General features: G+C 56.5%; 1 protein-coding gene across 2 annotated transcripts; it reads right to left on the reverse strand.

The window, feature by feature from the left end:
• Nucleotides 1–381: 381 nt before the first annotated feature.
• Nucleotides 382–10,021, reverse strand: LOC150065229 (uncharacterized). Of its 2 annotated transcripts, XM_090329791.1 has the most exons (13): nucleotides 9,834–10,021; nucleotides 8,962–9,177; nucleotides 8,557–8,660; nucleotides 8,101–8,185; nucleotides 6,527–6,592; nucleotides 5,982–6,068; nucleotides 5,467–5,496; nucleotides 5,216–5,337; nucleotides 4,926–5,009; nucleotides 4,377–4,593; nucleotides 3,993–4,193; nucleotides 2,680–2,794; nucleotides 382–1,798 (listed from the first exon to the last, which is right to left on the reverse strand). In XM_090329791.1, exons 1-13 carry the CDS (start codon nucleotides 10,008–10,010, stop codon nucleotides 636–638), a joined length of 2,667 nt encoding a protein of 888 aa, XP_090185917.1. In that variant the 5' UTR covers nucleotides 10,011–10,021; the 3' UTR covers nucleotides 382–635. The 2 variants fall into 2 exon arrangements, with proteins under 2 accessions (XP_090185917.1, XP_090185918.1); XM_090329792.1 differs by lacking the exon at nucleotides 5,982–6,068.
• Between the last annotated feature and the right edge of the window lie 4,501 nt (nucleotides 10,022–14,522).

The raw sequence follows: 14,522 nt of genomic DNA on the forward strand, positions 1-14,522 counted from the left end.
ATTCTTCCCCATGATCAAAAAATGCCTTTAAATCTTTCCTTTTAACGCGAGTTCCTTGTGTCTTGAGGGCTTCTTAAACCTGAGATGAGCAATTCCTGTGACGATGATACCTGTGCCATGGCCAGTCACTTACCTTGCGCCGTCTTCACTGCTCAGCGTTGACCGAAACTGATGTCTTGGGTGGGTAGCTCCGAGCCGGTCACACAATCACTTGGATCCAAGTTTTCCTGGAAGACAGCGTTCCTCAGCCTCGCTGGCTCCCGGGCCCCATGTTGGGCGCCATTTGTCCCATCCAGCGGGACGTCGACTAGGGCCAAGAACCTAGAGGGAGGAATGAAAGGGACAGGAGACACGAAGAAGGCAGCAAGACAAGCGTCCTGATTAAGCCGCAGATTTTATTTTTCACACAGGGGTTTATATGCCTCTTCAGGAGAGGCAGGAGGGGGTGGGGTATAGGAACTGCTTGGGGTAGGGAGTCGGGTAGTAGGATGTTTGCTCGGGGTAGAGGCCAGGTGGTAGGATGTTTGCAAGCAGGCACGTGTTGCTACGTGACGTAATCCCAAGATGCAGGCGCGTTCTTACACTAAGAATTCAGGGCGTGGGAGAATGTCCCCGACCCTGGGGTGGGCAGCATCTCAGTGCTTGTTCTTGGTTGCCTCCCTTGCTGCAGCAATCAATGGGATGAGGCAGGAGAGGGGCTTGGCAACCTCGAGGAACGGATGTTGCAGGAGCTCTTTAGCTGAGCCTCTCTTTTCCACATCCATCTCGAGACAGCGGTTTAAAAAGTCCCGGAAGATAGGCGACACCTTCTCTGGGTTCTGAAGTTTTGGAGTGCCACTGGTGGCAATGAGGCCCAAGGCCCTCAGAGGGTTTTCATTGAAGTATGGGGGCTCTCCTTCCATCATTTCAATAGCCACGATGCCCAGGGACCAGATGTCAACCTCGGGTCCATAGGGCTTTCGTGTTACCACCTCGGGTGCCATCCAATATGGCGTTCCCACCATGGTGCTCCTTTTGCTCTGTTCTGGAGTTATCTGTGCACAGAATCCAAAATCGGTTAATTTGACAGAGCCATCCATTCCCAACAGTATATTGTCGCTCTTGATGTCTCTGTGAATGACTTGATTCGAATGTAGGAACTCTAGGGCCTGCAGACACTCACGGCACACAGCGGCAATCTGTCCTTCATCCATACAGATTTCTGTCACCACATCTGACAAGGGACCTCCAGCCAAGTATTCCATGACAACCCATAGCTCATCTCCTACAAGGTAATTGTCCAAGTAGTTTGCAATATTTGGGTTCTTGTTTTCCCTCATGACCAGGATCTCATTAATAATCAGCCCTTTCTCCGGATGCTGCTGCAGATTCATCTGCTTAATGGCCACCTCCTGTCCTGTGGCTACATCCATGGCGGTGTACACAGTTCCCAAAGCACCGTGTCCAATCTTCTCAAAGCGCGTATACTTCTTCTTAGGATCACCCACACTCACTATGCTCCGTAATTTCTCTAAGATCTCCTCATCAGACATGTTGGGTTTCTTCTGCTGCTTCTCAATATGCCGGGTCAATGGATCTGGTGGAGTGGTGGTATTCTCAGTAGGTGAAGTGGGAGATGTAGCCACGTCCCGAGTTGGAGTGATAGGAAGTGGTTCAATCACAGTCGGTGTATCTATAGACGTTGTGTGCTCTGGATGTGGAGCAATCACTGGAGAAGAGGCATCGTCATCATCATGTTCATCTTCTAAAACTAGAGGCCCCGCAGGGGTCTCAGACACAGTCTTCACATTCATTTGAGCTGAAAGGCATAAATAGGAAGACTGTGACCAGTCCAGATGGGAAAAATCAAGCAAGACCATAGCAGCAAAGTAAAAGGCAGTAACTGGGGCATGGTGGCTCATGCTGTAATCCTAGCTACTCAGGAGGCTGAGATGTGCCTTGTCTGTATTTTTGCGTGTGTGTCTGTGTGTGTTTCTGTGTCTGTACCTGGCTATGTGTCTGTCCTCCTCCTAAGACATTTTGTACTCTGCACTGAATGGGATGTGAATCTCAGTGACAGAGGTGGTTTGAACTTTTCCAGAGATCTCTGAGATCTCTCTAGTTCATTCTGGGCCTGCACCTGGGCTTGATTCTGTTATGAATTCTCTGTCCACATCACTAAATCTTGTCATGCAAGTGTATTTCTGTTGGCTGCCACTGGATGGATTGTTGCTCTGATGTTTGGTGGAATAAGACTGGCTATTGGGGGTCTGGCGGGGCATCTTTCTTCCCCGGTCAGCTGAGAGAGATCAAGGGATTTGGCTAGTTGTTTTCCATTGTGTGATTTCTTTTTTCTGAAGCCCTGTTTCCCATGTGAGCATGATGTAGAAAAGTGTATTGTAGTGAGGGTAGCGGCCAGCTGGTCCGCTGGCAGCTGTAAGCACTGCCCTCCGACTTGAGGTATCTCTGTGGGGCGGCTCCCTCTCCAGGTAAGTTAGGGCATGGCAGGACTGTGCAAGGGCTGGCATATCCAGCAGAAGAGGGGCAGTACTGAACCCCTGGGCATGCAGTACCCACTTTGGGCTTAGCGTGCCCAAAGGCCACCCTTGTGCCGCTGCCCCCAGCACTTCGGATGAGCCATGACCCCCACCTGCATCCCCTCCTGTCATTTCCCTTCCTGGCTGTCTGCATGGGACTCACTCAGTTCCTCAGAAGCGTCCTGTACCAGCTCCAAATCTTTGGGCCTGTGCTGGCGCGGCCAGTGTTCCCCTGTGGCCTCCAGGATGTCGTCACTAAGCTTCTCCTGCTTGGTCACCTGCATCCAAATAGCAGAGAAATCATCAGGTGCAGTGTCCAGTGTGTGTGTGTGTGTCTTCCCTCAAGTCAGTGTCCAAGGATCCTCTGGAAGCCTTGCAGTGCACAACAGAGGACTCCCCCATGAGGATGGGCCTTGCCCACCCTCCTCAGTAGTGTGCCATCTGAGCACCTGTCAGCCTGAACCCCTTTATTTCTTTTGCCTCTGGGCTACGGAATCAAGTGTGCATTTCAAGAGGACTCATCAGACACACTCATGGAAACTCAAGAGAGGGAGGAGGCCCAGATCCAGGGCCCCAGTTCCTCCTACCAGCCGGCCTGCTGTGCTCTGGAGGAGGTAGTGGTAGAGGATACAACCTGGATCCTTGTCTCCCTTTCCTGAGGCTCTGAGCTGAGCAGAAAGGAAGACACAGCTTCCCAACTGTTGGTAAAGATGGCTAGTGTCATTGTAGCTTGGAGAGGACTGGCAGGGTGGAGTGGTATGGACTCTTGATGAGGAAGCATGAGGCAGCAGAGTTGAGCCAGGACTCCTGCTCACTTGAGCACTTGGTAGAGGCAAGGGGCTTCTCCTAAGCTGGGCCAGTTGACTTGGAAACAGATTGTGCTGTTTCCATGTCGTCAGCAGCCAGACTCCTGCCCTCCTGACTAGTTGTGAGGCCACCAGGTGGATTCTGGTAGGTTGGCCACGCAGGATTTCTTTGTGCAGCCTACTAGCCCTGCTCCCTCCCTGTGTGTGAGAGACAGCCAGTTGTCTAAGGGAAATGGACTAGATTGCCTGGGAAGGCCCTGTTCCCGACTCCAGGCTCTAGATAGCTCTTCCTCTCAGGAAAGTGAAGAAGGTCAGGTGTGGACTGTGCCTTAGGCAGCCAAGGACTTCCTGTGCTTTATCCCTTGTTCTTGTTTCAGGACTCCTCAGGGTCCCAAGTGTGCTCTTATTCTTGCCTGGTGAGGGAGCATCATTCCTCCCTCCTCCCTGTCAGCAGGGGCCCTAGACACTGTCCAATGCCTCCAGCATAGCATGGTGGGTTTCTTACTGTGCACTCCAAGTCATCTGTCTTGTGGAAGGAAGGGTAAGGACATGGAGAAGGGCCCAGGGCTGTGCACTGGCTTGTGGGAGATATCACATCAGCGGAATGCCCCTGTGCCCCACTCAGCAGGATGCCTCTGTGCACATTTCCTGTGTGCTCAGGCAGGCTCACCTTGATGACACAGGAGTCTCCCCCATGCCTCTGGGTAACTAGTCTGTGTGGGGAGCCGCTGCTTCCCACTCCTAAGGCCCAGCTCTGGCTGCTGGCTGTGCTGGGCTCAGGTGTGCTGCAGGCCAAAGAAGAGGCTGGGCTGCTGCATGTCACGTGTCTGCGTGCAGTCCCTGAAGATGGCAGGGAGGCACAGGCCCCGATCTGCAGAAACAACCACATCAGGACAGGGGTGGAAACCCGACGGGTGCCCGAGACTGGAAGGATGTCTGGGACCTTCCAAACAGTGTGTACATGCATGCGTGCGTGTCTGTCTGTGTGGGTGAATGTGCCCACACGGGTTTGTGTAGGCGAGCAGCTTGCACTTTCAGGTCTCCTTACATGTACCTCTAGTTGGCCAGGTAGGACTGGAGTGGAGATGCGGGGTGTCGCCTGTTCCTGGTGTGGACAGGATTCTCCCCGGAGGCTGGCGTGTGGTTGGGTTGGGGCCTGGCCAGGGCAGTGTGCACTGCTGTGTGAGGGCCCTTCGGCTGTGTCCCAATTGCTGCTTCCTGTGCTGGGGCCAGGCTGGGCCTGGTCCTGATATGAGCACTGAGAGCCGGCACTGAAAAGGAAGTGAGTGCTGTGGGCAAGGGGATTCAGAGAAGGACTGGCTTGCTGGAGGGAATTCCCCCACACCATCCCAGACCCTGCTCCCCACGACCCTGCTTGCCTGCTGCTCCCTTGTAGGATCCTTCCAATCCCCATTTCCCGAAGGTCCCCCCACCCCCCTTTGGGTTGGAGGGATGGATGCAGAGACAAGCAAGGGGAGCACAGCGAGTCCCAGAGAGCTGCTGCCTCTGAGCCCAGCAAGGACAAGTCAGCGTCTGCCTCTGGGGCTCCCCAGTCCCTGCCCAGCATCTTGCTGGCTCCTGCCCCCACAGCCCATGCACTTACGTCTTGCTGCCTGAGAACTTGTGTCTGGGTAGGCTGGGATTGCTACTCTGCTTGCGGGGCTCTAGTGCACAGGAGAGCTCGTAGCTAAGACAAGGCATGATGCTGAGGTCAGCAAGTGCCCTGTTCATGCCACTGCCATAGTTGGCCTGGACTTGAGAGCCTGCTGGCCACCCCCTCCTGAGTCCCTCCAAAGAGTTTGTTGGCTCCCCTGCACCCAGGTGCACACCTCAGCCTCTCCAGCACCCACTCCAGAGCCAGCCCTTGTCCTTGAGCAGTGTCTGCCAACCCACCTGGCCTCTTCACTGAGCCGCTCCAGGCCCCTGAACCAGGCAAGAAAAGTGGCATCCACTTGGATGTTATAGTAGCTGCAACTGTGTTGTAGCAGCTTCAACTGCTGGATGATTGCATCTTCCTGGTGAGGGAGAGCACAAGGGCAGTGCTAGGGCTAGGGGGGTTTGGGCTGGCCACAGTGGGTTGGGCCCCTCCAGAGCAGAGCTGTGCTCTCCACCCTCCCTGTCTTGTCTGTTCAGCTGCCGCTCACCTTCAGCAATTTCATCATCCTTGTTCTTTCCTAGAAGACAGAAGGGAATGAATGCAGTTCGAAAGGGGCCCCTGTCCATTTTGGACCTGGGCTCAGGGCCTCCTGTAGCCTGGGCATCCCACGTGCACACACATGAGTAGGACGAACTTTTGGCGGAGGCTGGGGAACAGGGTGAATGAACCCGAGTTCAGGTGCTGTGGTATCTGACACTACTGTCTGAGGACAGACACTGTGTGTTGAGGTAGAAAGACCTTTCCGGGTACAGGGCTTGCTTGTTTTAGGAAAGCCTGGCTTCAGTTGTGCCCCAGGGTCTCCTGTGGAGGGACTTGAAGTCCCAGCTGGGCTCTGTGCATACACACAGCTCAGTGGTTAGGCAGGCCCTGGAAGCCCCTGGTCAGAGGGGGAGAGGACTGAGCTCAGAGCATGGCCTTGGGTTGCCAGGAATGCCAGAGCTCAGAGTCTGGGAGCACTTCGAGTTGCGGCTCAAGGATCCCAGCGAGGCCCTGGCTACTCACATCGTGGCCGTCCTCATAGGCACTGTGGAGCATTATGAGGTCCGTTAGAAATATGCCCAAGTAAGGAACAACGCCCTTGGTCTGCACCTGTAGTATTGGGTGTGTGATGGTCAAGATCCAGGGCCCAGTCCTTCACCATCCCCGAAGGCTTCTCGGCCAGCCCTCAGCCCCACAGGGTCTCCCAGAGCATAGTGTCCTGGGGGCACTGGCGACATGGTCTGTGCAGAGCACATTCCCCATTGCTGCCACTCCAAACTGCCCCTCCACCCCCCGACAAAATCTCCCCTGCCCCACAGGCAGAATTCAAATATTACAGGCCCATCCCTGCCTACCAACCCCGCCTGCAGACTCTGCCAAGCCGTGGTTCAGCTGAGTCCAGTTCCCCCTTCCACACTGCCAGCTAGCTCAGCGAGGTGAGCGTGTTCAAGCCTGCAAATCACCCCTCTACCTGGGTACCCATTGGACTGAGGTCAAAGGGGCACAGAGGAAGGTTAGGCTGTATGTCTTCTCTCTCAGGCAAAGTGGCCCAGATCCCAGTCACTCACCATAGTTTGCAACCACTTGGGACTTCCTTTGAGGCGCTTCTCCTTGGTGGTAAACTTGCAGGTCTCCTGCCAGAATTGAGCAGAATTGTTGCGTGTGTGAGATTTTCCCTTTCATTGTCTTTGTCTTGGGAGTGTCATGGTTTGTGGGCTGTACATGAAGGGCCAGGGACTTCTCAGAACTCTGCCTATTTATTTCTTGTCCCCTCTGGGCAACTCCAAACCCAGTCTTGGTGGTGTGGCCTGTGTGCTATGTGTCTCTGAGGAGTAGGAGAAAACTGAAGTCCTGGGAAGGAGGAGGAGGACGAGGAGGAGGAGGAGGAGGAGGAGGAGGAGGAGGAGGAGGAGGAGGAGGAGGAGGAGGAGGAGAAGGAAGAGGTGGTGAGAGCGGCAATGGCCTGTCGAGTGCCCTGAAATTCAGCCAAGGAAGTGAGCAGGAGACTCTGATCAGAGTCCAGTCAGGGAGCTTTGCTCTGTGTATGAGGAGGTGGGAATATGCAATATCAGACTCCTTCCTGCTTACCTCAAAGTCCTGGCTTTCCTCAGCTGAATAGGGTAGGTTTCCAGAGAAGTGGGAAAACTTCCTTTGTCTGCTGACCCTGTCCTCAAGGCCCAGGTAGGAAAGTCTGCCTCTGTGCAGCTTGGAGAGCAGATTCCTTGGGCCCAGGTCAGTTTCTATGAGTGTTGTATGGAAGGGGTTGTTCTCTGGGAGGCAGTGGCAAGAGTGTCATGAAAGATGACAGGGTGGTGGCTTAGTTTCCTCAAGTCATTTCTAGTTACCGAACTCGGCGACTGTGCGTGGGCCTTGACACTGGCACTTTGAGGCTACTGTTTTGCCATTTGAGCTACAACTCCATTTCCCATTTTGGAGGTCCATCTTTCTGATTTGACTGCCAGGCTAGTTGTGACCAGCCATCCTCACTTGTCCTCTCTCTGTTCTTAGGGAGATAGTGGTGGTTGTCCAGGAGTATTTCTCAGGTCCTTCACAGCTGCAGCTGTGTGCTAGGTACCTCTCAGCTGTGATGTGAGCATGAGCAGCATCTGTGTAGATGAGCTGAGAGCCACACAGTGGCTCCAGATGGACACAGTGGGTCTGGATGTGTGCAACCAAGCCCAGTGAGTCCTCCATGCTCTTGAATCCTCAGAAGCCCCACAGGAAGCAGGGTAGAGCTGTCCTCTTGTGGACAGTGCCTCTAAACCATTGGGCTGGAGTCAGTGGGAGGCATGTGGAGAGTGGGGTACATGGTTTGGGGAGAGGCAGCCATTTTCCCTTGGGCTTATAGCACATGTGGTCCCAAGCCTAATGCTAGAGCTCTGGGTAATTGGGAGTCCCCCAAACAGACAATCCTGTGCATGCCTGGACCCCATTGGGCTCCTAGCAACATCCCGTCCCCAGAGGCCTCCTAGGCCTCCACATGTCCTGACCTGCATGAATGCCTCACACATTCCTCTTTGGCCTTCCTCTCCAACGAGAAGCCCAAGTGATGTTGAACAAAGCCTTTCAGGACAGTACTGATTCCTGCGTGAGCCCCTCCCCTCGGGCCTCTGGCCTGTGGCTTCTCCTCTTAGTCTCCTACCTTCACCAGCAGGTCTCTGCTCTTGCTGTAGTTGTTTTCATGCGAAGTGATGGCTTCCAGCTTGTGGAATGTTACCAGGGAAATCCTGCAGGGAGGCCAGAGAGAAGGTGAGAATTGAGAGTGTGTAGACGCCATTTTGTGGAGGATCAAGCCTCCCCCGTCTCCACAAATGATTTCGCTGAACCCCAATGACCCATGGTGCAAGAGCAGGTTCTTCTTGCTGGCAGAGTGCTACATTTTCTACTTCTACTGGACACAGTGGTGTGTGTGTGTGTGTGTGTGTGTGTGTGTGTGTGTGTGTTTCGAGGAAGACAGACATGAGCTTCCAGAGGCCTGAGCAGGATTGCCTAAGTTGGGGTTAGCCAGGAGTGCGCCATCCAAAGTCCATAGCCTGAATGTTTGGGGCTGGAGCACAGTGAGTTTGATGCCTGCTTCTCCTTTGTGGTAGGGGCTCACCTGGAGACCAGCCTCCATGTGTTGTGGAGTCGGAAGATGGCTGCACTCTGCAGCGCAGAGATGATGGCATGGAGGGAGGAGAAGTTCCTCAGGATTCGGCAACCCTGAAGATGAAAATTGTGTGAGTGTTTCTTGGCACTGCTGCCACCTCTGGTCCTGGACAGGAGAGGGTTGCTGGGAATGGCAGGGCTTGGAGAGGGCCCTAGGCCTACCCAGTCAGGATTTGGGCTCCCACAGGAGCTGAGAGCAGGACAGTGCAAAGAATAGGCAGTGAGTGAGCTGGGGATGGCTGGCCCTGGAAGCATGTGCTAGGCAGGGAGGGACTGGGCTCCACAGAGAGCTTTGAGCTCAATTCCCAGATGCCCGGGAGAGAAATGGCAAGTGCCAGCACATGGTGTAGCATACCGCGGCCACCTCAATCCAAAACTCGACTCGGCGAGCCCTGTCTGGGGCTTCCATGCTGTGGTCGCCCAGGCAGGTGGTGATCACGCAGGACGCCACGTTGTTAAATTGGGTGACTATGGCCCGGATGGTGGGGGCCAAGTTTTCATTGCCCTTCTTGTGCCTCTGGGACCAGATGCAGCCCCGGCAGTTGTTGGGCTCTGCCTTCTCCAACAGTGCCTGGGGAAGAGGGCCAGGGCCACCAGGCTTGGTCACAAACCACAGCGGCATCCCTGTCCGCCACACAAGAAGATTGAGCTCAGAACAGGGAGCAGGCCCCCCACCCTGTGGGAGTACCTGGATGTGCTGTGCCATCCCCCAGCACACCTAAGCCCTCAGGGACTGCCAGGATACAAGGGTGGGAGAGGGAGGGCCATGGTATGCCAGATATTCTCAGTCCTTCCTGAAGCATGCTTGGCCAGGCAGGACCTTGCTTGGGCCCTGTCCTAGCTAGCGCACGTCTGTCTCTGGCATAAGTGCTGGCATAGGACCCACCCCAAACTATGGCCAGCCCCTTAGGCTGCGTGGCAACACATCAGGTGCCCTTCATGTCAGGGGTGTGCGTTCTAAGTGCTGGGGCTGCTCTGGGCTCCTCACAGAAGAGGGTGACCCAAAGTCCTGGCTGCCTGACTTTCTGCCCCCGAGCTTGATTGTGCAAAGTTCCTGGGAGTGGAGTGGGGTGTCATGTCGTCTTGAGAGATTGCACTTGAGGAATGGCTAGATATGGTAGGGCTCAAGCTGGGGCAAGAACGCACGGGTGCCGGGGCAAGGAAACAGGGTGGCATTGGGGATGGGAAGCCCGCCTCCACTACTTCCAGCCCAGCCCAGCCCCTCACCACATCCATTGCCGTGAGCTGCTTTGACACACGGTGAGGAAGGGCAGCCAAGGCAGGAGGCAACTCTTGGCTGCGCCCACCCTGTCTGGTGGCACTAGGAGGATGGCAAGCTTCTTGGGCAGGAAGTGATGTGTCCTTCGGCTCAGATTCCCCAGAAGCAGAGGGAGCCTTGTCCATCACCACGGCCAGGGTGGAAGAGGCCTGCAGGTGAGGAAGGCTGGCAGCTGCCCTCTCTTCCCTGGGCATCAGAGCCACGTTGGCAGGAGGCTCTGGCTCAGTCCCAGGAGCCAGTGTGCCCTGCGCACTCAGAGGCAGAGCCAAGGTGTGTGGTGTCTCCACGGCCGCCGTGGAGACTGCTGCCTCCTCAGCCTGGAGCAACACAGCGGAGAGGCGAGACGTCTCCATCTCCGCAGGGGATGCCCGTGCGTCCTGGAGAAGGAGCACCGGGGTCAAGCTGCAACTCGACTCCCCGTCATCCCTGCATTCTGCTGTGTCCCCTGGCCTGAGCTCCAAAGCCCTGGTGGAGCCTGGCTCCATGGCAGCACTCCATGATGTGGATTTGGAGGCTGGCGCTCGCCAGAGATAGAGCACCCCAAAGAGTGCTGCTCCCACACAGAGGGCCAGAGCCGGTGTCTGGGCCAGAGATAGCATAGCAGCCAAGGGCAGAATGACATGTGGCTGCTCATCGGAGGCTGTTTCTCCAGAAGTGAGAGGTGGAGCCGAGCTGACAGGTGGCTCCGTGGCAGCCCTGGAGGCGGCTGCTCCATCAGCACTGAGCATCACTCGCAAGCTGGCAGAGGCCTGTGATGGTGCCACAGGTGCTGTAGCTCTCACAACACAGAGCCCCACCGTCGGTGCTACAACAAGAAAGAGCACGACCCAGGGTGCTCCTAGCAGGTAGAAGAAGATGCTGACGGTCACAAAGACCTCCAGGTCTGCACTGGAGGCTGGTCCTCGGGGGTCGGGGACCGGGGCCCCGGTAGAAGCCAGCTCCTTGTCCGTACCCCAGTCTGATGCTCCCTGAGCCCCGTGCTCCGCAGCCACAGAGGCAGATGGGACGGATGTGGCCCAGGAGCCCAAGGCTCTCACTGCACGGAGCAACAGAGTCAGAAGTCCTAGAAGTGAAAGCACCGCAGTGGGTCCTCCCAAGAGCAACAGCAGCAGAGCTGGCATGAGAAACACTAGCAGCCCTGCACCGATGGCTAGTCGTCTGGGGCTGAGACCTGGAGCCCAGCTGGCACCTGGCTCCCGCTCAGCACTCCAGGCAGCTGCTCCAGCAGCACCACCCCCCGAAGCTCTGCTGGAGTGTGGCTCTGGTTGGACACAAGAGCCTAGTGCTGTCCTGGCACAGAGCAGCAGAGTCAGTGCTCCCAGCAGCGAGAGCAGCCCAGCTGGGGCTCCCACGGCACAGAGCAGCAGGGCCAAGCTCAGAAGCCACTGCAGCTTAGCACAGAACGCTGCTTGTTCAAGACCTGGAAGCACAGCCAAGGGGTCTACTGGCTCTTCCTCAGCAATGGCGTCTGCTTCTTCTTCCTGGCTGCTGAGCAGAGGAGGAGGAAAGCTGGAGCATGGCTCCATCTCCCCACCTGGCACTGGCTCTCCTGCCCCAGTTGGCTCCGGAGCCAAGGGCCAAGAGGGCTCCAGCTCAGCACTGGGCAGCGCAGCTCCCTTGGCACAGGGTGCCAAAGCCAAAGTGGGAGCTGGAGGCACTTGAGCACTGGCTGCTCTTGCCCCTTCAGGACTGGGCAGCAGAGCTGGCCCGGCACATGGCCCTTCGTCTTGACAGGATGGTTTTGCTCCCGCAGGCCTGCAGGCCATCTTGCAGGTTGAAGTGGCCTCTGCTTGGGCTCCTGCTGGTGCTCCTCCCACTGGGCTGGGGCACGCATTCCCTGGTGGCCGGGAGTCCAGATCCCAAGATGGTATGGCATCATCGGCCAGCGGGGCTGCTGCTGGAGCTGCAGGACAGGACGACACAAGAGCTTCTCCGTGCCTGCTTGCTTGGGACTCGTGGAGAAGCGCCACAACCCCCTCCTCCCTGAGCTTTGCCCGCCTGGGAACTTCTACCTAGCCTATTGCTCAAGCAGCCAGCACCCACGCTAGGCTTCAGGCTTCTCTTGCTCCCAGCCCATGGCTACTTCCGGGGTCTCCACCAGCCAGTGGTGCCCTGCGACCTCCACCCCTTCCCAGGCTGTGGGTCAGTCCCAGGCTATGCACCCGCAGCCTCGGTCTGGCTGGGCTCCCGGATCCCCAACTGTGCGATGATGTGGGAGACCCGGCGCTCCAGGTCAGAGCCACACATGTAGAGCCTCAGGTGTGCGCGCAGGCGCTGCAGGCAGGCATGCTGCGATGGTGCCAAGAAGTCCTGCGGGTGGTAGTCCAGCCAGGTGCTCAGGAGGCAGGAGATGGCCCTGGAGGCGAATGGGTGGGAAGCAGAGTGTGAATGAAGGCCAGCCCCTCCCGGGGTCATCCTCACACCCCTGTGATGTTGGCTGCCCTTTCAGAGAGCAGCACATCCCAACAGGGGCACCTTTGAGCTGTGCCACCGCTGGCCAGCCAACCTAAGCTAGGCCGGCAGAGAAACTCCAAGGAGGGATCCAAGACCAAATGCTGGGAGCAGTTCTGGCCCCTTCTGCTCTTTCCAGTGCCTTCCTCCTCTCCCCCCTGGGCCACTCTCTCCATGCTAGACTCCAAGATGGCTTGCTATCCGGCCTGATATGTAGAGGGGTGTGACACACATCCTCAGGAGCTCTGCTGCCTCATTTCCTAGCATGCTCACCAGGGCTGTCTGCCTTCCAGAACACCCTTGAGCATGGCGCTGAGCTCTCCCTCACACCCCTAGCAGCATGTCAGGCCCGCTGACCAAGCAAAGATGTGTCTTGGCCTTTTGTGGAGCTCATGGTGAGCTGAGCAAACCTGCTTGGTAAGGTGTGTGGGGAGCATGCCTTCTCCTGGGGCTCAGCCGTTGACCCAGCCTCTAGTGGTCCTCATATGAGTAGCCCTTGCCTGGGGTTTTCCCTCTGCTGCCGAGGATGCCCAGATCCCATGACTCCCTTGATAATCATAGGTGTTCAGAGCTCCTGATTGGGCCGTGTCTCACTCACAGCCCCAACTCCAACACACACACACAGAGGAGTGTGCGCGAGTGCGCCTATGCGCACGCGCAGACCTTCACACTCGAAATCAAGCACACACTGGCAACCATGCAGACACACATAAAGATGAGCACGAGAGTAACACACATACACACAAACACACACCCATGGATTTTTCTCCAATGTGGAGCATGCCCTAGCTGGAGATCTCATCCCACTCACTCACTTGTAGAGCTTGTTTCGAGGGATGACATCCTCGCTGGAATTCGGGAGGATGTCAGTCTGTCCAGAGGAGCCCATGGGGGCTTCCAAAGTCCTGAACCTGTTGAGGATTTGAAGCATCACTGGCTAGCCCAGGTCAGCCAATCCATGTCTGCCCTTCTTGTACCACCAAGCACACTGCCTGCATATTGGCCCTCCATGAGCACTACTTCCCATTGGTGCCATGCAGGAGGACAGTAGCCCCTGGGTGATGAGCTTAGGAGTACAGGTGCCTTGGCACTTGCCCCAGCCAGCCCTGCTCTGTCTCTATCTAGGTGGACGAGGTCATGCAGAGAAAACGGGTTGCCTTCTTGTGGAAGAGAGAGAGTGCTTTGTTTGAGGCCTCAGAGATACACAGCCCGAGAGAAGAGCCTGCAGGCCTAGACAGGACAGTGCAGCATGTGTGCCTGTGCCAGTGTAGCCGAGGACTTCCCTGCTTTGCTCCCCAGGCAGTGGCAAGTGCCAAAGAGGAAGTCTGTGAGCAGCCCACGTTGCAGGCTCCACTGCCAAGGCTTCCACTGCAGCTCAGGAATCCTGTGCTGTTGGAATTGGCACTCACCTTGTAAACAGCAGGTCCAGGACCTGAAGGGTGTCTGCACACCTTCTGTAGCTGTTGAAGAAGGTGTGGATGAAGGTGGACTTGTCCAGTAGCTGGGCAAGCACCAGGTGGTCCACCTGCTCCTGCAGTGTGCCTGCTGCGGGAAACTCTGACCCGCAGGCATCGGGCGTGCCTGGGGACAAGTCCCCTTCAGTCTGGAGGAGAACCACACAGGGACAGTTCAAGTGCCATGTGCAACACTACAGGAACAGTCATGGACACACACAAATAACTGCAAACATTTGACCACTCACAGCAACACACACAGGGACACTCACAGGGACACCCCCCCCCCGCACACACCCCTGCCTCCCCTCCACACACGCGGGAAGGAAAAGTGGTGATGCACAGGGAGATGAGGGTGGAAGGTGTCCTAGCCGTTTCCTGCCCTGGTCTGTCCCATGTTACCCTAGAATTCCTCCGGAAAAGTCTCCAGAGGCGTCGGTGGCGGAGGCCAGGGCGCACAAAGCATGGACACAGGCGCCCCAGGAACCCTCTCCGCCCATCACTCAGGCCTGAGCCTCGACCAGTTTGCCAGCAACAACTAAACATCTTTGCAATGGACACGATCCACACAAGTGCACTCTCCGAGGCTTGTGTGGACTGTGAATTCCTGGGAGGACCCCGGGGTTCTGAGTCCTCTGAGCCATTGTGATGTCACCTCTGCACAGCTCTTCCCTTGAGCCCTTGATTATGACCCAAGCTTTGCAAGGTGCCCTGTTCAGGCCTTTTTCTGCC

The sequence above is a fragment of the Megascapheus bottae genome, chromosome 3, assembly GCF_031878675.1.
Source record: "Megascapheus bottae isolate mThoBot1 chromosome 3, mThoBot2.hap1, whole genome shotgun sequence".
Lineage (NCBI taxonomy): Eukaryota > Metazoa > Chordata > Mammalia > Rodentia > Geomyidae > Megascapheus > Megascapheus bottae.